The sequence below is a fragment of the Heteronotia binoei genome, chromosome 11 (assembly GCF_032191835.1).
Source record: "Heteronotia binoei isolate CCM8104 ecotype False Entrance Well chromosome 11, APGP_CSIRO_Hbin_v1, whole genome shotgun sequence".
Lineage (NCBI taxonomy): Eukaryota > Metazoa > Chordata > Lepidosauria > Squamata > Gekkonidae > Heteronotia > Heteronotia binoei.
Genome location: NC_083233.1, coordinates 20002089 through 20024656, shown reverse-complemented (window position 1 = coordinate 20024656; position 22568 = coordinate 20002089). Strand labels below are relative to the sequence as shown.

Here is a 22568-nt window from a genome sequence, read left to right as displayed (position 1 = left end):
GTTGGATTCAGCCCATCTGCTATTACTTCTATTTTGCATGGCTATATTGGTACAGATACATTCAACTGGCTTTGCAGACTAAGACCCCCAGAGTTACTATTGCACAAAAGTTTTACTACCAAATTTTATTAGCAGTAGATGGGTGTGAATGTAAAAGGCAAGGGAGCTAAATTTCTGTTTTATGAACAATGTGTGTCATGGTATAGTGGTTAAGAGTGGTGGACTCGAATCTGGAGAACCGGGTTTGATTCCCCACTCTTCCTCCATGTGAGGTCTGCTGGGTGACCTTGGGCCAGTCAGTTCTCTCAGAATAATCTCAGCCCCACCAACCTCACAAGGTACCTGTTGTGGGAAGAGGAAAGGAGAGCAATTGAAAGCCCCTTTGAGACCCCTTAGGATAACGAAAAGCAGGGTATAAAAACCAACTCTTCTTGTTGAGTGGAGATGAATCTTACCAGTCATACGCAATTGGTATTTATATGACTTCATTTATTTCTTGTTGATCACAGATAGAGCAAATGCAGAGAGATGTTCTCTGAATGTAGAAAGCTTGTGGAGGAGCATTTTTATACTGTGTACTTGAACTTTGGGTGACAAAGGGAAATTAAATCTACTTTATCATAGAATCAGGTGGTAGCTGTGTTGGTCTGAAGCAGCAGAACAAAGCTTGAGTTCAATTGAACTTTTAAGACCAGTGAAGTTTTATTCTAAGTATAAGCTTTCATGTCCATGCACACTTTTTCAGATGCAGCAAAACAAAACTTCTTCAGCTATTACATATAGGTGGGGGGCATGGTTCGTTCCCAGGAAGGCCTCGTTAGAGAAGTTCTCACTTATACCCAGAATCGAACTTTGTCAGTCTTGGAGGTGCCCCTAGCCTCAAACTTGGTTTTCACATTTGTTTGTTAATTCTTGTATTTGTATGCTAATTTACTGCTATTCACAAATTTTACTAATTGCCTTAATCCAGTCTCAGCTGTAATCACTCAGTTACTTATGCATCTTGACTATAACTAGACCTTCCTGGCAACTAACATCCCCAAGTTTTGTTTCAGTGTATCTGAAGAAATATGCATACACACAAAAGCTTGTACCGTGAATAAAACTTTGTTGGTCTTAAAGGTGCCACTGGACCCAAGACTTTATTCTGACACTGTGTCCTTTATGAGAGTTTGCATAAATGCCTGCACATGCTAGAGAGTTGCTTTAGAACCTGTCTTGTACTCTGAACTCTTCCTGTACAAGCATTTGCAGAAGATGTGCTAGTAGCTGTTTTCCATCTGCTTGTAACCCCTTGTATTCTACCTTATATAGAGATCTGTATGCACACAATTAATTTTAATATATTTCACAAAACTTTAAGGAACTGCACAAGTGGTTCGATATACATAAGGGATCTTAAGACTTGTGTTTGTCGAACAGCTGCTCATGACACCTGACACACTGTTTTTGAAACTGAGGGAGGTTTCAAAAGCAGTATGTGAAATGGTGATCTGCTGTTCGAAGAAAGGGAAAATCATGCTAATTTTTTCCATAAAATGTATGCATTTTTTATTGTTGTTTTGTGACTCAGCTGCATATAAGTGGCATAAAAGAAATTAATTGAACACTGAAAATGAAAAGACTATCTGTGACAACATGAAAACAAAACCAAACCCCAGAAAACACATTTGTATATCCCTACAGAGAACTGGGGTTGGAAGTGAGGTGGAGAGAAGAGGAGGAAAGGAGATGGTGGTGGTCTCCGGGTGCCACACCACCACACACATGGCCACTAATGGCAGGGCCAAAAAGAGCCCAGGAGAACGATTCCATTCCATCTGAGTGCCCATCCTTTCGGCCAGTAGAAAATTGTTCCAGTTGTCCATATAATATTGTAATGGGATTTGGGAATAATCTCCTGTTTCTTGATAAGAGGGGTTCCAAGTGGACTGATTTAAAATCAGCGCTTCATGAGTACCTTCTGATCCAGCTAGAAAACTTGATATTAAGTTGGTCTCTATAAAAGCAGCACAACTCTGTGCCATAGTTTATTATGCAAATGACAACAAATCATAGATCCCCTTAGAGGTTTCAGAATTGAATCATAAAAATCCTAAATTATACATATGGGGAACTAAATTAATACATAATAGAGACAATATCCAAAATCCATATTTGGTGTGTACAATTAAAATATGCGATCAATACTGTAAAGTACTTGTCCTGGAGAACTCTATAGCTGCAGTGTTTCTTGGTCAGGAGCGTTTCCTACCAGGAAAGCAAACAAATATAATCTCTGAATGGCTTCATTATTAATATCATTAAGGTGGGGAGATTCCCTCCATGCTTAAGGCTTCTTATTACATGATGGTTAGATCTATATCGCCTGTATTGTGTTTTATGTATTTGTTTTATAATTAAATTGAATTTCTAAAAGAGAAAAGGGAGACGTCATTGTTGTCTTCTATATAAGTTGGTAGATAGTTATTTTACAGATTGTCTTATACTTTTGTATAACTTCAGTATTAAAGACCTTTACAAATTTGTTTCTGGAATTCCACTTTCTTGGGATGTTTTGGGTGCTGTTTTAAGTATCATACCATGATAGGGAGGAGGGATTGTGTTAATGACTAGCTATTGAGTTGTATGAAGATATATCAAAATGAATAATTTCTCATACCAGGTTTTTCTAGTTTTTTAATTAATACATTCTACATGTTGAGGCAGACCCATATCCTTGTTCTTTTGGTTAATCTGTTTAAGCAAATTTAGTTCCAAAATAAATAACTCAGTAGTGAGTACTCTGGTTTCTCTTCAGATTGCATGCATGCAGTAGTGCCTCTTAATAAATTGAGGCAATATATTATGCTTACGGGGAACCTCCTTCCTGGTTGCCAAGCTTGCAGGTGGGAGATTTTCTAAAAAACCTGTGCCTTCCTACTTAAGAGCTAACCAGCTTCCAGTTGCTAGAGACTGTGGAGACCATTTCTTTGTGTTTGACCTTCTTAAATATTTGAAACAAATTGTTGATTTAAATCACATTTCCAACATTCTGGTTCCTCTTGAATGAGGAGGAGGAGAATATTGGATTTATACCCCACTCTTCACTCACAGTCTCAGAGTGTCTTGTAATCTTTTCCTTCTCCCCACAACAGATGCCCTGTGAGGGAGGTGGAACTGAGAAAGCTCTTTTGAGATCTGCTCTTGAGAGAACAGCTCTGAGAGAACTGTGACTGACCCAAGGTCACACCAGCAGTTGAATGGGGAATCAAACCTGGTTCTCCCAGATTAGAGTCTGTATTTTACTACTACTGCATACTAATTGATTTCTGTAAATGAATATTTGTATGGAACCAAATGGAGTATTTACAAGTGAGGATCTACAACAAAATGTTGCAGGTTTTCAGCTTGCCCTTGGATAACTGTAAAAATGAGACTGTCTCCACTTTTGTTGCTGTCCTCAGGATGAGAGCAGTAGCTGCTGGAATAGACTCATCAGATCCTCTAACCCTAGAGTGGTAGCAAATGGTAGATGCACAAAGACTCATGGAGGAGGAAACATCCTACTTCTTTACTGGCACTTCTCCTTTTGTGTTGTCTCCATTGGTTGCTTTCCTTCCACTCTCACTGGCTTTCCTATCAACTTGTACCCTCCTGATTTTTTTTCTCATTGCCCACTACTGCAGCAGGGTTCTCGTTTGTCCCTCTGCTCTTGCCACACATGCTCTCCCACCCGACTTGCCTGCTGTCATTATCAGTCAGTTCTGAGTTACTGTGATAACCAGAGATCTTTTTCTAGAGTATGTCTTAAATATGTACAGCCAGCACTATACTGTTCTGGGTTTTTTTTTAATCCCCTCAGGGTTTTTTTGTTAACTTTTCTGATTTTTTTTTTTACACAAACGTAGGGCCCCCCCCCTTTTTTTGTGGAACTACTTCCCAATCAGTACATTACCCCATTCCATGGACTTTCTGATCCATGCTCTAGGGGCAAGTTTGAAATTAGATACTGCTTATGAGCGAAATCCAAAACGTTTGGTCCTTAAGCCCTTGCATCTTTTGCAGTATGGGATTTCTGTTTCGTTTTCTCTCAGTGCATGTAAAGTCACTCAGTAGGAGGAGAATAAGTACCCAGGACATTGCAGAGGAAAGGGTTTACTGGTCAGAATAGTGTTTCTCCATGAATGCAAAATGACTAATGTCTGGTTTGATGGTTGTCTGAATATTCATAAATTTGGACAAGTTATTTTTATAACCCTGTCTCATCCCTTTGCCCTTGTGTTGTTCTTTCACATAGAAAAAAAGACTTTAGATGTTCATGGATCCAAACCTGCATTTGTGGGTGCTGTTCTTGCTCACAACATAATTTCTTCTCTAGACTTCCTAAACATAGTGGGTGCTTGATAAGCAGATGCAGTAAGATTCAAAATAATAGTAAGAATATAGTTGTGACTGTCAGGTTCTTGGTCTCAGTATTTTGCTCCAAATTTATGTTCTGTAATTCTGTACACATTTCTAATTTTCTCTGGGACCAAATAAAACACTAGTTTGTTCATACCTACTAGACCAGTGCTTGCATGCTGCAGGAGCTAAGTGGACACTGCATAGGGAGTACCAGTGGTCCAATTTCACATGGTTCCCTCCCCGCCCCCCGTTTTTGTTCATTTTCTAGGATAAAGGAGCATACATTAGGCCTCAGCTATCAAATTTCTGTTTGATGAGGGTTTATTGCAAATATATGATTCCTGTTCACAATTAATCATAGTTTCACTTTAAATTTCTTACTGTTTTTCTTTTTGCAGCTGAATGGCATTAAAATGGTGGATGAACCTATGGAGGAAGGAGAACCATATTCCTATAATGTAAGTACATTTATGGTAGTTCATGGTTCTAAAGATGGGAATTACCATCTCGGAACAGGCCCGCTCTGGCTTGCAGGCCCTGTTCCACCCTCCCCTCCAAGGTTTTGTGAACACCTGGAGAAGCTTTTCTTTCTTTTCACTTGCCACCACATGACCTTTGTAGGAATTACCCACTGGGAGGGTCAGGACTTCCAGCTTCTCTTCCAAGTCACCACAGGTATGGTTTACTGCCTTGTGCACCCTTGGAGGAATAGTCACTGGCCAACTGCTTGCCTTCCCCTGGCACTTCTTTTAAAACAGCATGTCCAAGACGGTGGACGTCTCTGTGGTACCTAAAACCGCTACCAGCATCAAAAGTTTTTAATACTTTGTTCACAAGTATACTTTTAGCAGAGCACCAGATTGAACAAAGGATTTAAAAGAAGTGGGTAAAAGCAGTTCCTCTGCCCCTCTCTCTATAGATGCCCTGTCAGATGTTAAAACAGGACAGGCTCCTTAGCTTAGGAAGTTACAGATCTCTGCAGGAAGTTACAGATCTCAGATTTTCCTTGCAGAGTGTTATTACCTTGCAGCTTTCTCCAGCTCTTTAGACCAGCCATATGATCAGTGGCTGCCTCCCCAGTTGAGTTCTGTCCCTTCTCATGGATTCAGCACCCAAAGAAAGAGAGGTTCCTCCTAGCTCCCCTGCGTTTTATAACCTTTATTTTATTTAGCCTTTATTTTCCCCTCCCACTGACCCAGTCAGGCCAGGTCAAGGAAACTTTTCATGATGATTCTAGACATTTCCTTCCTGAATAGTTATTATTTAATTATTTCAAATATCTGTTCCCTGTTTGAAGGGGACGGGGAGAGAGTTTGATCATCCCATCGTCTTAACCTATTAGTATTTGTATCAAGGTGAGCTGAGGTAATTCTGGAAAGCAATTGAACTGACTTCCCTTTTTCTGACCTGTTCTCTCCCCAAAGGGGAAAACAAAACTTTCACAACTCTGAGTGGCTTTTGTTGATTTCATACCTCTAAAGAAAAAAGTTCATTTCTTCACACCATCACATAGTTTTGAATTATATCATGTAATTTTCTTTGAGAAATGTGCATGCTGCACTAGTAATCGACCAACCAAACCTCTGGGGAGTAAAAAAATAAAATGAAAGGATGGGATATTAACTCTTGTTCCTCGAACATGAAATTAGCGTAGTTTCTGGTTTAGTTCTATATGCTGAGGTTATATGGAAAAGTTTGCATTGCTTCCAGATATATGAAGTAAGCCAAATTTAGCAACCCTCCTAGTCAAATCTTACTTACTTATATGTGAAGTAAGTGTAAGGATTCTCAAGATATACAGCTCTGATGCAAGGTGTGGGGAGAAGGCCCCTTCCTTGCATAATCACCTAGAGACCATTCTTTCTGGGCACCGACTATCAGGTTAGAAGCTAATTACAGTTCTTGCTGAGAGAATAGATGATTCTCAAAGTTTGGTGACTAAGCTACTTTTACCTAAGTGGCAGAGACAGCTTTTCAGCATGTGTGCAGACACATACAGCTCCTTCTAAAGCAGCATCAAGATATTTTTGAGAAATACCAGACTAATGTGGTTCAGCATTCTTGGTCAGCTATTTCAATTTACAAGTACTCTATGCAAACTTGTTTTGTATAGGGATCAGCCAGAAGCATTTAGCTTGTATTTGAGACTTGTATTTCTAATAGGAACCCCATGGGGCAGGGTGGTAAGCTGCAGTACTGTAGTACAGGTTCTGCTCACAACCTGAGTTCAATCCTGGCAAAAACTGGATTCAGGTACCAGCTCAAGGGAGACTCAGCCTTCCATCCTTCCTATGTCAGTAAAATGAGTACCCAGCTTGCTGGGTGTAAAGTGTAGGTGGCTGGAGAAGGCAATGGCAAACCACCCCATAAAACGTCTGCCAAGAAAATTTCATGATGTGATGTCACTCTGTGGGTTGGTAACAACTCAGTGCTTGCACAGGGGACTACCTTTACCTTTTTTAGTATTTCTAATAGATGATTTGAAATTAATGCCCCCTTAGCTGCTTGTTGCATTGGCATCCTAGTGTCTTGTTAGTGCTCCCAACCTTGAACGTGATAGCTTCTTACAATAAATACAAGCTCTCTGAGGCAGGCACCGGTCCTTCACTTTTGGTTAACTTGTAAAGTCCTACATAATTAATAATATATGGATAATTTAATTTAGGGAAGACTATACCCTTGGATATTAGGCAGCCATGATTCTGAATGTTTCCATTGTGAATAACAACATCAAACCCATCACTGATTTTGTAGTGCTGCTGTAATTATTTTAGAATAATTTGTTCCTTAGAAAGCAAGGTGTGTAATGTGGTAATAGTAAGAAATCTAAAATTTCTGGAAGAGAAGACATTTAAAATGTTTTTTTCCCCCTGGTTGTCAATATCAAGCGTATGTCTAGATGACCTTGAATATTCCTGTTTTTCTTTAGTTTGGGAATGTATTGGGACGCGGGGATCCAGGGGCTAGCTTTGCAGTGGCTTTCCTCTTTCCTTGAAGGTCGGGGACAAAGGGTCACGATTGGGGGGGAGCTATCCCAGAGGCGTTCACTTAATTGTGGGGTGCCCCAGGGAGCGGTTCTCTCCCCGATGCTGTTTAACATCTATATGCGACCTCTTGCCCAGATTGCCCGGAGGTACGGGCTGGGGTGCCACCAGTATGCTGATGACACCCAGCTCTATCTACTTATGGACAGCCGAACGGTCTGCGCCCCAGAGAACCTAGATCAGGCATTACAGGCCGTGGCTGAGTGGCTCAGACTGAGTGGACTGACACTGAATCCTGCGAAGACAGAGGCCCTTTGTTTGGGCCGTCGGGGGCCGGAGGGGGAAATCCCCCTGCCAACTTTTGACGGTGTACCGCTGAGGCCGGCGGACAGGGTCAAAAGCCTGGGGGTGCTATTGGAGCCGCCCCTAAAGATGGAGGCTCAGATAGCGGCCACTGCCAAGTCCGCGTTTTTTCATCTTAGCCGGGAAGGCAGTTGGCCCCCTTCCTGGACCCCGACGACCTAGCAACAGTGATCCACGCTATGGTCACCTTGAGGTTGGATTACTGCAATGCCCTCTACATGGGGCTGCCCCTGTGCCGGACCCGGAAATTGCAGCTGGTGCAGAATGCCGCGGCCCGGCTGTTATTGGGCCTCCCAAGATGGGGACACATTCGGCCGGGTCTTCGGGCTCTGCACTGGCTTCCAATAACATACCGGGTCCGGTACAAGGTGCTGGTCATTACCTTTAAAGCCCTATATGGCCTGGGACCTGCCTACCTGAGGGACCGTCTCTCCCCACACGTTCCCCAGAGAGTACTGAGGTCTGGCACCCAAAATCTCCTTAATATCCCCGGGCCCAAGGAAGAGCGTCTCAAGACAACTCAAGACAGGGCCTTTTCTACAATGGCCCCTATGTGGTGGAACCAGCTACCGGAAGAGGTGAGGGCCCTGCGGGATCTTACTCAGTTCCGCAGGGCCTGTAAGACGACCCTCTTCCGGTTAGCTTACGCCTGACTGGACTAATGTAGCTCTCTAGATATCTGTGATTACCGTATAGTTAATACTAGTTTTAAGGTTTTTAAGGTTTTTAGGTTTTTAAATGTTTGATTTAAATGTAACTATCTTATTCCGATTTTACTGTTTTATTGTTTGTTGTAAGCCGCCCTGAGCCATTCGTGGGAAGGGCGGGATATAAATCCCGGAATAAATAAATAAATAAATTTTGTATTGTGGCAGTGAGATTTCTGTTGCAGATTGGCTAAGTCACTGTGATGGCACAGGATATTGTGCTTGATCATTCCAGCTACATGGAGAACAAGAAATGTTTACAGAGCAGTTTTTGTATGGGAACAGAAAGTCGCTAGTTTGGCTGGAATAAAAGCCTCACAAAAGGCCCTGCAGACACAAGATTAACTTGACGGGGAAGGCTAAGGCCTGGGAAGAGATCCCTGGAGAAAGAGAAGCTGAGGAATGTGGATGTGAGACCAAGTGGCTGAAGGAAAGGTGCAGAATAGACAGTGAAACGGGAGTCCTTGGAAAGATGGGGAAGGCTTGATGAAAAGGACCATAGCCCAGTACACCGGAGTGAAACGAGATCTGAAGAAACTCAACAGCATTTTAAATGAGAACTTCTGTGTTTGGATCAGGGGTGGTAGAGAGATGAGTACTAGAGAGGCTGATCAAGAGACAGCTTGACTGAATAAACTAAGCAGTATAGTGAAATGCAGGACTAGAGAAAATAATTGAAGGTGCATGAGAAAAAAAATGACCTAGATGGAAACTGAATGCAGGCAGGAAGTAGAAATGTAGGAGAGATTTAGAGGATTGAGTACTATGGATAAAGAGTTGCTGTGTCTACAGTTGAGATCTGACAGGGCTGGAAAAGGTTTAGTGGGTAAATTCTGCCAATTGTGCCATCTGCTGCACTCTGGCCTGGTAATTGTTGATGGAAAATGGGTGCCAAGAGTGTGTGTATGCACTTGTGTACTGAATTTCACAGTGATATTAACGGACTTGATCAATTCTTAGGCTGTGGACTTTTAATTCTTAGTAAATTGTTAATGTTTTTCCAAGTGGAGATTTCTTGATTTTTAAAAAAGAATCTGCATTTCTTAAAACTTGATGATGTTATCAAATAAGCAGTATATCCTATATGACAGATCACATAAGCAGTAATCTTACAGAATATTAAGTCAATAGTCAATGACTTGTTTGTGGATCAGAGGGCTACCTATTAAAGACATGGAATCAGGGACTAAAAAGGCTGGCAGACTTGATGGCAGCCATCCTGTTGACATCCTTGAGCCACAGTGATTGAGCTGTCTTGTTTCCTAGTTTTAAAATTATGGTAGGGGGAAATAATGGTATTGTGGGCATTCTGACTACTTGCTGCTGGATTTTAGCCACCTTCTGAGCTATACCCATTGGTCATTTATATTTCCAACATTTCCAATTGTAACATTCTGTTTAAAGGAAGTGAAGAAACTAAAGAAAACTGGCTAACTTTATTTTTTGTCTACTGTCCAAGTAATTATCTCCCAAAGTGGCCACAACAATTGCAGTATCATTAATATACCTAATTCTGTGGATACTTAAATCCAGGGTCATGGACAGACAAGACAGATCTTTATACCAACCTCAAAAAGTCCCATGTTTACATAGATGTCTGAAATCTTTAAAAAACAAACCTCTCCAAGTGCTAGGAGTGCCTGTAGCTTTAAGAAATAGAAACTCCACAGTGGCTGTTGCTAGGCAATAACAGCAGTATTGCTGGCTTTTAAGCCTTGGGGTTTTTTTAATCAATGAAAGGCAAGGGGTAGGCATGGTCCTTTTCATTGCTGTTTTGGCCTTTGAGGGACTCATTGGGGCCTGCCCAGCAACAGCCATGAGATGACTCTCTACCACATGATTTGCACATTTTACCCAGGCCCAGCTGATTTCTGTTCCCACTAAAACTCGCGTGGTATAATGGTTAACTACAAACTAGTTCTGGGAAACCCAGCTTTGAATCCTTACTCTTGCATGCTGTGTGGCCTTGGGCCAGTTACACACCCTTAGCCTAACAGAGTTGTTATGAGGTTAAGATGGAGGACTGGAGAATGATATGAGTTGCTTTGGGATCCCATTGTGGAGAAAGGTGGGGTGTAAATGAAGTAAATAAGCATATGGGGTTGAAGATAGATTGGCTAATGGCTGGGAAAGAGAAAAGTGAAGCAGGGAGAGGCGAGGATATGTGGACTGCCAGGAGGAGATATCATGATATCATGGGGAGGGGATATATGGAACAGTGAGGCACTCTCCACAAGTTCTTGCAGGTTACCCACTGCAAAGCTGGGCCTAGTCCAGCTGGCACAGTGCAACTTGGCAAGAGTTTTCCCAGGGCGAGGCTGTCAGGTGTAGGGAAGGAGGGAAAGCTGAAAGGTAGATAAAGGTTGGTGGGTGGGTGAGTGGGAAGGAGAAGAAGAAGCAGGAAAGAGGGCATGGGGGCAAGGGGAAATGAGATGCCCACCACAAGTCCTTGTGAGTCTCCCACTTGTAATACCTGTTGCTGTTGACAGTCATTGTACACAAATAATATACAGGCTTTTCCCCTCGGGCTGAAACTGAAAAACCAGACAAACAAGGAAAGGGGTGGAGAGAGGAGGAAGATCATTTTGACAGCACCAGAACAAAATGATGAATAGAGCAGACAATTTAGCAAGGGCACAGCTGAACTTCCCCAACTGGAGTTCTCACTGGGATAAATAAAAGTAGTGCAGTTACCCAGTAGTCTTTGGACTTTTGGCCCTTGACAGGAGCCAGACAGTACTTCCTTTTGCCTCTGTTGTAACAGGGCAATTTGTGAATAGATTATTCTGAAACAAAGAGAGAAAACCGTACAGTTGCTCAACACCTGTTTACTCTTCTTGACAGTTATATTCTGCTTCTGCTGCCCACGCTAAACAGCTGTTTTCCAGTTCCCCTTTCCTGTTATGGGACTGCTGCTCAAATTTTAGAATGAACTTGATGCAACTTTTTAGATAAATAAATATGATCAGGTTGCATATTGGATCTAAGAACTAGCCAGCTACGGTACTCAGATACTTATAGAAATGAATTACGTCATTTCCACCGATGGTTCCATAAAAAGTGTTTTATTTCAGCTTACTATTTGAAGACTTGAGTGTCACTTCCACAAACTTGATTGTGATGCCAGAACTCAGTGGCTTAAAGTGAGTGTCAAAAATGAAACAGATGTACTAAAAACCTGTCTTCTGTTGCAAGTATTTGAATTTACTAGTGCACAAAAAATGAAACAATGTGGAATATTCTCCTTGTGTGTGACATCAGTAGCTATTAAAAATTCATTAGGTCTGATTGATATGTGTCCCCCCCCGTTACTAGGCAACTTGAAGGCAAGCATTTCTTACCCCTCCCCACCCCAGCTAAAGAAGATGCCTTTTTAATGCCTAAGAACAATGCTTAGAGGGCTTTTGATCTTCAGTAAGAGGTGTTAGTATATGCTGTGAATTTTGAGGTACTGGTATTTGCTTTTCCACTTTGTGGCTGAGGGAAGTATTTGAAATGCAAAGCGATTTTGCTGCTAACTCTAAAATTAATCATGATTTTGAAAATATGCTTACAACTTCTGTATTGCTCCTCAACATGAGAGACTGGATACCTTTGTTGCAGCGCTAGCTTGCTTTGCAGATTAATATTTTATACTGAGATTCTCCTTGGTAGGGTGCTGCATGATGGGGCAAATAACATCCCCAGACCCATTTTGGGTTGAAAAATGGTGTGGGGGTGGAAGACAGGAGCACTTCCTCCCCCAAACTGCAGTCCTGAATTACTGAGAACAGGTCTCTGTGGCTCTTCTAAATTAAGCTTCCATGGGGAACTTGCAGCTGACATTCTGCTTCAAGTCCCCATTGGGAGGAGCACGTGTTAAACATAACATGTCATTTTGGCCTGAGTGGGCTTAGACCAGAGTGACTCTGCATAGGACTACTGTATCAGTGACACTGGAATGCATATAATGGAGCTTCTAGGCCTTGCCATGAGATAGCCAGATAGCCCGTGTTGTTCAGCTGCTTTATTTCACATGCTGTGCATTTACAAATCATTCCTGTAGTGCTCTTTTAGATGAGAGTGCTGCCTTCTGTGCCCTTGCCTTCAGAGGTGAGGCAGGTGATGACCAGCGGCAGCCGTTTCACTGGAGGCACCTTTCCAGAAGTTTGCATGGCACCTACCCTGGTCTCTTTTAGGGTGCCAGGCCAAAACATAGCTTTTCACCCAGACTTTTAATCAAGGGGTTGATCTACTAACATCACTGTTTATAGGTTCCCTCTAGCCAGAGAACTGTTAAAAGACTCTCTTTAAGTTGCTCAGTGTTTCATGCTGTTTTAATGCTCTGACTATTCCTATAGTGCAGGGTGCTTAACAGCTTTTATAGTGTTTTATGTTGTGATTTTGTAAGCTGCCTTGGGCAAGTCATCTGGAGAGGTGGCATAAAATGAATAAATAAGAAAATAATCAAAACTATTTAGAGGCACATCGTTGTTTGAAAATCTGAGCAGTTAATTTCCTAAGGCTGAGAGATGTCTATGTTGCCTGATAGGGGTAATATTGTAGAAGATCCCTTATATGAGTTCAGTAATCTGGGATCTGAAAATGTTTAATTACTGGGGAAAACTAAGATCTAACAGTGCTAGAGCACATGATGTCAGCTGTCATTGTGAAAGACAGCTTAGCAGCATTATAAACAAAACCAACCAGAGGCGATGGGTGTCAGAGATGAGGGGGGAAAGGATGTGGTAGCAGAGAATGTGGGCGAGCTAGGCAGGAGGAGGTAGTAGTGTGGTGGGTGGGTGCAGGCATCTGGCAGTGACCAGAGGAGGTGGTGGGGAGGGTGAAATGAGTGACTTGATGAGGTGATGTATAGAAATCCAAGAGAAGTGAAAAAGTGAGGGAAATGTGGTGGGGGAAATGAGGAAAGTGGGGGGGGGGGGAAGAGAGGGAATGTGCCAGCAAGATCAGGGGCAGGAGAGGCAAGACATAGAATGGGGATCTTCCCTGTGAGTCTCACAAATCCCCGCTTCTATCTATTGAATTTTGTGATCATTTTGAAGTACCTTTTTCTTGAAGGAGAGTGATTCTTATCCTGATTGGTACCATAAGCTTTTTTTTGAGGCACAAACCACTGTGTCCAATGCACAGAATATGATTGGAGTTTTCTGGTTAGTATCCTGCCTTTTCCAGTCTACCCAATAAAGAGAGAGAGATCTTCTCATGAAAGTTAACTGCTAGCATTTTCTGCAATATTTGCTACTAAAAATGCTTCAAAGGCTATTATAGCTGTCATGCCTTAATTGTTTGTTAAGAAAATTATGTGGGAGCTATCATAGCTTCAAGACACATCCTGAGTGTAGGCAACCTGGTACATTTTCTTCGTATTTTAGCTCTAAGGTTGTATGCCTACTCTTCCATTCTGTCAGACCATTTTCTGTATTCACAAAGCTAACAGTTCTTTACCTCTATTTTATTGTCACTTTCATTTGCAGAACATTTGGTTACATGCATTTAAAGGCATTTGAAAATCATTCCTGTGCTTCAAAAAATTTTCAAATGGAAAATTCAATGCAGTTGATACATTTTAAAAGCAGACATACACAGGAAACTGCATTTACACTGGAAATGTCTTCTTGGTTTATTCCTATATGGTATTCACTCTTTCATGTGCAGCGCTGTATCATATGAATTAATATGCAAGTCAGTACAACACTTGTAAAAGGAAAAGTGCCGGCATGTATGTGTTACAACCCTATACTATTTAGACTTCAATCATGTATACTGGTTGATCTGTTTGTCAAAAGATAGGTTAATCAGAACTTCCAAGTTTTGTTAACATCATTTGTAACTTTGTGTTGATATAATGGTTGATATATACTTGAATCTGCAGCAGTTTATAGAAACAGATCATACAATATTGTAAGTCTGGTTAATATTGTGAGCCTCTCTTAATGGTAGTATTGGCATTTGCACAGCCAGTGTTGACATTCATCAAGAATTCATCTGCAATCATGGAAACTTGGGTTCATTTCCCACGCAGCTGTATATCTCAGTTGTGACCTTATGCTAGTCAAATTCTTTTATCTTAAGCTACCTTGCAGGGCTTTGGGAAAGCCCTATGTGATCACCTGAATTCCTTAGACAATAGGAGGTATAAAATGTAATACATAAAATAGAATGTGAGAGAACAATAGAACAGGCTAATCTCTTGATTTCTAAAATTAATATCTATTGTGCAAGGTTGGGGTTATGCATGCCTAATGCTACAGAGTCTACAAGCTTATATCTCTAGGGAATCGAGGTGTATGTGTTTTGCTTCCCCATAGCCACTGTAAGAAGCTGACTGATGATCCTGTAAGTGCATCCCAAGGAGCTCTTGGTTCTGTGCAGAAGGAAGGCGGGACATTCATTCACAAACCCTGCTTATTCTATTTGTATATCCAGGACGTTTTTTGTAGAAAAAGCCCAGCAGGAACTCATTTGCATATTAGGCCACACCCCCTGGTGCCAGCTGGAACTGCATTCCTGTGTGTTCCTGCTTAAAAAAAGAGCTCTGTGTATTTTCTTTACTTTGATTGTAATGCCTTCTTTTGCTATGAGAGGCTGTTTGTCAGAGTAAACATTGTGCTTTTGATTATCTTTTTATTTTGTGGAAAACATTATGTTTTCAGTTTGGCCCATATAGTTAAGAAAAGGTGTTTACGCCTAACTGTCCAGTTATCCTTTTGTTGCATAATTTCAGATAGTTTTTTATATACCTTTATGATTTTCTCTTTAATTTTGAAAAGCCCCTGACTTCCTTTGCAAGTAGTGATGCAACACCTTTCCAACTGCTATAGTGGTCTTTTGAGGCCTTTCTTTTGGTGCTCTGCCTTCTGAAGTAGGTGAGTGGCAACAAGAGAAAGCCTTCTTGGTCATGGCAGCTAAAAACTATGGAACTCTCTCCCCTGAGGTATTCTTCTGTCGCATTCTTCTGCCAGCGGGTGAAGAGTTTTTTTGTTTTGTTTGGCATTCCCTGAATGACTCCTCCTTCTTTCCCTGTGTTTTCATAATTGGTTGTCTGTGCTTTTAAATATATATTAACTTTAGTTTTAATTAGCTTTTATGATGTAATACTTGTTCTAACGGTTATCCACCTGGTGACTATGGGGCAGAAAGGTGAGGAACAGTTTTTTAAAGTAAATAGATACATTGGACCAAATACATTGGGCCTTAAAGGCAAGATTGCCAGGTCTAGTCTGACATCCACTGAAAGACATTGGGTTGTGGGTGTCAGCCAAGAGTGTGACATCACTTCTGAGTAAACCCAGAAATGATGTCAAACCTCTCTTAAGAATTGGCCAAAGCTCTGTGGTAAACCCATAGAGTTCTGCCAATTCCAAGAGACCTGATATTCATTTTTTCCCCTTCTACTGCCTCACGCCAGCTTGATGTGAGGAATCCTCCACCCCAACTATTTGGTTGTCAGCCCCTTATTTCATTGATCATTTCATTGGTAGTTACTGTTGGTTTTGCCTAAACAGGATGAAGGATGTGTAAAAGAGATACCTATTACCCACCATGTGAAAGAAGGATGTGAAAAAGCAGACCCTGCACAATTTGAATTACTTAAAGTCCTTGGTCAGGGATCATTTGGAAAGGTAAGGCACAAGTAGCAGCTGTTTTATTCTAAAATTTGTATTGCATGTTAAGAACTTGCCTTTTATCTGAATAATCAGTCCTTCAGAATATTTTTCTATGAATATGATGTAGAGGGCTGCAAGCAGTGGCCTGCTTGTGGAGCAAGCCTTTGCCTCTTGTTTCCTGTTGCAATTTCCCGTGAGCTCCAAGATGCTCTAGCAATGCCTTGTGATTTTGTGATGGGTTCTGTCATGTTCTTAGATACAATTCCTTGCTCTAGGCTATCTGCAAATGTAGCCTGTAGCCTAATCATAGCATATTTTATTGGTTAGAATTCTTACTTGATTGTTCTTTAAGCTATACTTACAAATCAACACAATTTTTAATGAAAGAATCCATAGCTGTGATGCGTTACTGGTGTTTTTAGAAGAACTTTGAGCATAGCATAGCAACCAAGTAGAGACACATTTTTAATGAGCGCAATTTTTGTGTAGTTGTAGGAAAGTATCTTGCAGCTTAAATAGGTAAAACCAATCTTTATAATAACTGCTGAAGGTCGTTATGCTGTTGTGATGCTGATTGCTTTACCTGCCGAGACGTAGCTTTTGAAACGGAGAGAATATCAAGTAAATAAAGAAACCTATTAATTGTCACTGGGGTTTTTCCCCCTCAAAAGAATGCAAAATGAAATGTTGACTGCTGGTTCTGAAGTATTGGTAGGAATATAACAGTGTGTGTACAGCAGAGTGTGAAATATTCTTAGATCAATGCTTTACTTAAACAGGCTTTCACTTTTGATGAAACTTTGAGTAATCTTTACTCTTCAATTTACGAAACCTTTTAATAATACAGCCCTATGCTACACACCCCATATGAAATGTTTTCTCAGCTGTTTTGTGATGAATAATACACTTTTTTTGTGTGTGGAAGGAGGCGTGCTTGATGAAAGAAGCATATTTGATTTAAGAGTAAATGCTTAGCAAAATAATTGAAAGCTTTGCAAGTGTCCTTTAAACATATGTGGGTTCATCTGTTGCACCTTAGCTGAGACATTAAAATGTGCAAGAGTTTTTGGAGTGTGTTAGTAGATTTTCCAATTTGAGAATCTTACGGCATTTTTTGCTTTCTCATTAGCAGTTTCAGATATCATAATAATATTTACAAATTTTGCTGTTACACTGCTATTACACTTGGAATTAAAATGTGAAGTGGGAATAAAACATGTTCATATGGTGTGTGGAAGCAGCTTTATACTGATTTCTAAGTTGGTGAGTAAGGGTGGTCAAACAGTAGTGGTTCTTCCATTGATGAAATGTACCTAGGCCTGGATTGGGAGAACTGCTACCTAACAGTGGCTGGCAGTGTGGTTTAGTAGATGGCTATGGTGTTCTCCCTGTGCCATGAAGTTACAGTGCTTTTGTGTCAGCTTTTTCCCTTTAGCCTAACTACCGCACAGCATCAGTAAATTTAAAAAGTGTTTATGGGATTGTGAAAAACCTTTGGAGAACAGGGTCAGACAAAATTGTGACATTCAGATTATGAGTGTCGTTGACACTCATGGTGGTGCCCTCCTTTCTCCTCTGTTTTCAAAGAAAGCCATGGGGAAATCTGCAAGCGTTACGTTTGCACCAGGTTGTAGAATGAAGAGAGGCTTTCAGTCTTAGGACATTCATGCTTCATGCCATCTCTGTATAAATTTTTAAAAGAAGGCAGCAAAACCCACAAACGAGCAATTGCATGTGTTTTCCTCAGTGAAGCTCCTCTTGAGCTGGGTCCACAATGACTGTTCAGTTTTGACAATATAGAAACATGATTGTATGACTTTTAAAGTTACTAGAAATTATCATAAGCCTAAATAATAGTGTGTTTGCATTTTTCTACAGATGCCTGAGAGAAGGGTTTTTTTGGGGGGAGGGGGTGGATTCAGCCTTTGAGTTTTTACAATATTGATAAGAGAGCCAAAATAAGTAGTAAAAATAGGATTCCGTATATTACCTTCTGTATATTAACTCCTGTTTTTTATGATTGTTTAAGCTGTTAATTAGTTTTTGTTGCACATGTGGTTAAGTTAAGCTGATTTATTGAGTATGGCATCACAATTAGAAATAAAAAAACTGGGACCGATTTTGCACTCACCCTTAAGCCACTCTCACGTCCCGTCTTCTCAGCGTGGCGTCCTCCAATTTCCCACTATTTGCGCTGGGGCTGCAGCAAACATCGCGGTTTTCGCACAGCAAATGGAAACCAGTAAAAACCAGCTTCCGTTTGCTGCGCAAATAGTGGGGAATCGGGAGGACGCCGTGCTGAGAAGACGGACATGAGAGCGGCGTAAGGTGAGTGAAAAAAATTGGTCTAGATATTTTTGATGCTGATTCCTAGGAAATGGGAGGCTTACTGTAGTTCTATGTGAATGCCTTCAGCTTGGCTGTTGGAGGCCCTTGGATTTCTCTTATATACAGTCCTGCTGACCACCCGAAAGTCAGGAGTATATAGATTATACATACATTGGTGATTATCTTGTAAAATGTTTAATCTCTTTGGTTAGGTTTTTCTTGTGAGGAAAATTATAGGTCCTGATGCTGGACAGCTGTATGCAATGAAAGTTCTGAAGAAAGCTTCTTTGAAAGGTATGCTTGCTTTTTTTTTTTTAAACACAATATAGAGACATTTGTTTTGCTGCTAAAAATATATGCATTTGTATTTTTTTATTCATCCCAGTCTTAAACATACTCCCATTTGAATGTTGTGGAGCTTTAAGTAGAAACATTTAGCCTTGGAGTGTAGGACAAGCAGGGCATAGACAGAAGTGCAATGAGTTTGGGTAACTGATTGCTTTTGAAAAAAATGGTATAGCTGCCTTCCTGCAGTAGAATCTCTTTTCTCCAGTTCTTCATTAGTTGGAAAATTCATGGAGGTTTGGGGTGTAGCCTGGGTAGGGTGGGGTTTGGGGAAGGGAGATGCCTCGGTGGGGTATACGACCACCTTCCAAAACAGCCATTTTCTCCAGGGGAAATGATCACTGATATCTTCAGGCACCAGCTGGAGACTGGCAATCCTATATTTTTTATCTAAAATTTATTTTTTATCTAAATTGAACAATACCAGATCTCAAACTTATCTGACTCTTGCTTCTGAAAGCCCCTTCAGCAAATGACAAGTTTGTTGCTACTGAAATTGCAGTGTTTAGTAATTTAATTGGTGGATTGATTCTTAAAATTAATTTTTTTCCAATTAAAATGGTGGTCTGATTAGGCAGAAATGTAAAGTTGTTTTTAGCTTATACAAAAAACATGAGTCATGGACACCATCTTAGAAGAGGCACTCCTCCTCTTCTCTCTTTTGGGAGATAATTCTGCTTCAAGGATAAGTCTGCTGCATTGTGTTCATGTGCCATTTTAAAAAGCAAAGGAAGACTTTTTTCTTCAGAATGGTTGCTTTATTCATGTGCAAACACACACAAAAGCTTAATTAAAACTCAGGGATTTAATTAGCTAAATTTCTTTAATCTGGTGACAGTCATAGGAGGTACTGATTTGCACTTTTAACCATGCTAAGTGAAGGGGATCCTGCATGTGTTTATGACACTGAAAACAAGGTTGAGGAATGTACTCTGCTAAATCTGCGCTTTTGTTGCATGGTATTAAGTGACAACATTTTAAGGATTTACCTTAAAATTGGTTTGATTAAATGCAAGCAATTACACTTAACTCCATTTAAGCTATGAACTTGAAAACATGCTTTTTCCAGATGCTTTCTTATAATAACTGCATTAGCAAATCAGACTATTGCCAGCTTTTCAGGATTTTAATTCGGTTGAAATTAGTCACTTTTTACCTAATGAACTATAGACTACAAGCGTAATCTCTAGTGTTTCCTATTTGATTCCTAGGGAAATACATGGGAGTATTCTTGTATAGTGATTGTTCATTTCAGGCAGTTTGTAGAAAGTTCCTGGTGGATGTCTAGTAGGCTGTAGTGATAACATGTCAGCATACAGTTACTGATATCCATATGTTTTGAGGCCAAAAATAGACTAATTTTGTTTTAAAAAATTTGCCTAAATCTGTTCTCCAATTCTTTGAAAGCAGCCTTAACTATAACTAAATAACTGCAATTTTAGCAAGTGGGGAAATGAGTTTTTCTTCTGCTGTTGCTTAAATTACATTGTTTGCTTGTGTAGGTAACTGCTATTTCTGTTTGCAGTTCGAGATAGAGTTCGTACAAAGATGGAGAGAGATATATTAGTAGAAGTTAATCATCCATTTATTGTCAAGCTGCACTATGGTGAGTGGTTTTTGTTCTGTTGCCTGTTTGTTTTAGTGCAGGCTTATGAAAGAAATAACTATTCATACCCAAGTATCTGAAGGATTGTCTCCTTTTGTATTTCCCCATGTGCCAAGTACAATCCACAGGCTGTCACCTAATGGCTGTTCTCCTGCTTAAGCTAACTTTCTTGGTACTGGTCATATGTTGTGCTTTCGTCATTGTAGCTTCCACACTGTGGAATTGGCTCCCTGAGGAGGAGAGGGAGGGGCACAGTTTTCAGAACTCTCCAGCAGGTGCTACAAAGCCGTTTTATTTGCCAGGGTTTTTAATGGGGTGCAAATGGCAAGTATCTTGCGGGGGGGGGGAGTCTCTGGGGTTTTATTTTGCTAGTTTTAAATTACCATTTGTAAGCCTCCTGGAAGCACAAGAAAAAGTGGGACGTAAATAGTTCAGTAAAAATAATTAAATAAAACAACTCATTTCTAATTCATTGTGTCCTGCTTTTCTCCCCAGTGGGGAATTGTTCATTGTTGTAGAATTGCGAACGCAATTCAATGTAATGGATTCAAGCTAGACTTTTGGATTAATTTCATTTGCATGTGATTATAATTCACAAACCAGTGTAACCAAACTGAACTAGTTCCATGGATTTCAGAGGAACTGGATTTCCTCAAACCTCTGAACTGAGGCACACTTTCTTCTTCTTCTGAATTAAAGTAGGAGTCATGCAGTTTATACCCAGTGTATATTTGCATAACCTATCACCAATTTCTGCTTTAGTTGCTGATCAGAGCAAGCCTGCTAATTGAAGAAACAATGTGGAAACATTTACTCATGCGGAGACACAGTGGACTGCCTGCTCTGTGGGTGGTTACCTGGAGTACCTAGGAGCCTTTAATTATTTAATTTCTCACGACACTTTGTTGTGATTCACTCACAGTTCAAGAACAACTGGCTTGTGCACTGGGCCACAGCAGTTACCCTGACAGCAGCAAAGAAAGTAAATTCTTCCACCCAGAAACATGATGATGACGCATGTTGACAAAGAATTCGCTTTCTGAAAATCAGTTCTTCTTCTATATAGCTTTTCATAGCCTACGGAAAGTAGCAGCAACATTGACAGCTTTTCAGAGAGTCATTTCCAAGGTGGAATAGTGCTCAAGGGCTGTTTTTGGCTAGTATTAAAATAGGCTGTAAAAAGGCTATATTTTAAAAATTCTGTCTTTGCTTAAGGACACTTTGTAGTTCTGCCGCCATAGCAAGTAGCATACCTGTAATCTGTCACTGTAGTCTGCTACATGTGAAAATTCTGTATTGTCTTGACCAAATAGTGGGGAATGTTATACATTTCTTAATTATAAATCTGTTAATTATCCTTGTTTGGTGTCCAGTTTAGTTTAGATCAAGAGCTGTATTTCTACAAGTGAGTACTTTAATAAAGACAAGTATGTGACTAATGCTCTTTAAAAGCATAATAATTACATTATAAAACTAGGTATCTAAGTAATTGCAGTGTACTCTAGCAAATAACACAGTATCTTATTTCTAAATAGTGGTAAATCTATATTATTTTCAACCACTAAAATGCAATCAATAATATTTAATAAAGTACAATAAAAAGCAATATCAATAAAATACTATAAAATGAATTGATAAATACATAATCCAGTGATGTTACTCTCCATTACAGTTGTAGGGTGGGTATGCATTGTGTGTTGTGAGGACTACTGCATCTCAACTTTTGAAACTTCCGTTTGCTTAATTTTTAAGTTTTGAAACGCATGCATGCTATTGGGATTAAACTACATCAGAAGTGTCATGTAAAACTTCACTCTATAAAACTGATGTTTAAATTTTTCATATTAGCCTTTCAGACTGAAGGGAAGCTATATTTAATATTGGATTTTCTCAGGGGAGGAGATGTGTTCACAAGATTATCCAAAGAGGTATGTATTTATAAAAATTAAATAAAATTAAAGTTGATGTGAAGCTGAAAAGTGCGTCACCTTTCTTGTTCACTGTCCGATTTTTGTCCCACATGTTCTCCAAGAGACACAGGGCATACTCCCCTCCCCACTTTATCCTTGTGGCAACCCTGTGATGTCTGGCTGAGAGACAGGGATTGGCCCAAGGTTGTTCAGTGAGCTTCACAGCTATACCCAGGTCTCTCAAGCCAAATCTCATTCTCACTACTATGTTTGCTTTATAGAAGGTTATGTTTTGCTTGTCTTCAGCTTTTTAAAATTATTTCTATTCTTAT

General features: G+C 40.3%; 1 protein-coding gene across 4 annotated transcripts in view; it reads left to right on the top strand.

Annotated features, from left to right (window-relative positions):
* The first annotated feature begins 4709 nt into the window (after positions 1 to 4709).
* RPS6KA6 (ribosomal protein S6 kinase A6) overlaps positions 4710 to 22568 on the top strand; it is a 59286-nt gene continuing 41427 nt past the window's right edge. For 2 of the 4 annotated variants that reach the window (XM_060249395.1, XM_060249393.1), the window contains exons 1-5: positions 4710 to 4844; positions 15946 to 16062; positions 18588 to 18669; positions 20246 to 20326; positions 22175 to 22254. In XM_060249395.1, the coding sequence (XP_060105378.1) occupies positions 4800 to 4844; positions 15946 to 16062; positions 18588 to 18669; positions 20246 to 20326; positions 22175 to 22254 (405 nt within the window). In that variant the 5' untranslated portion in view covers positions 4710 to 4799. Of the gene's footprint in view, positions 4845 to 15945; positions 16063 to 18587; positions 18670 to 20222; positions 20327 to 22174; positions 22255 to 22568 lie in introns of those variants that run through there. The other 2 variants (XM_060249396.1, XM_060249397.1) reach the window with 2 other exon arrangements.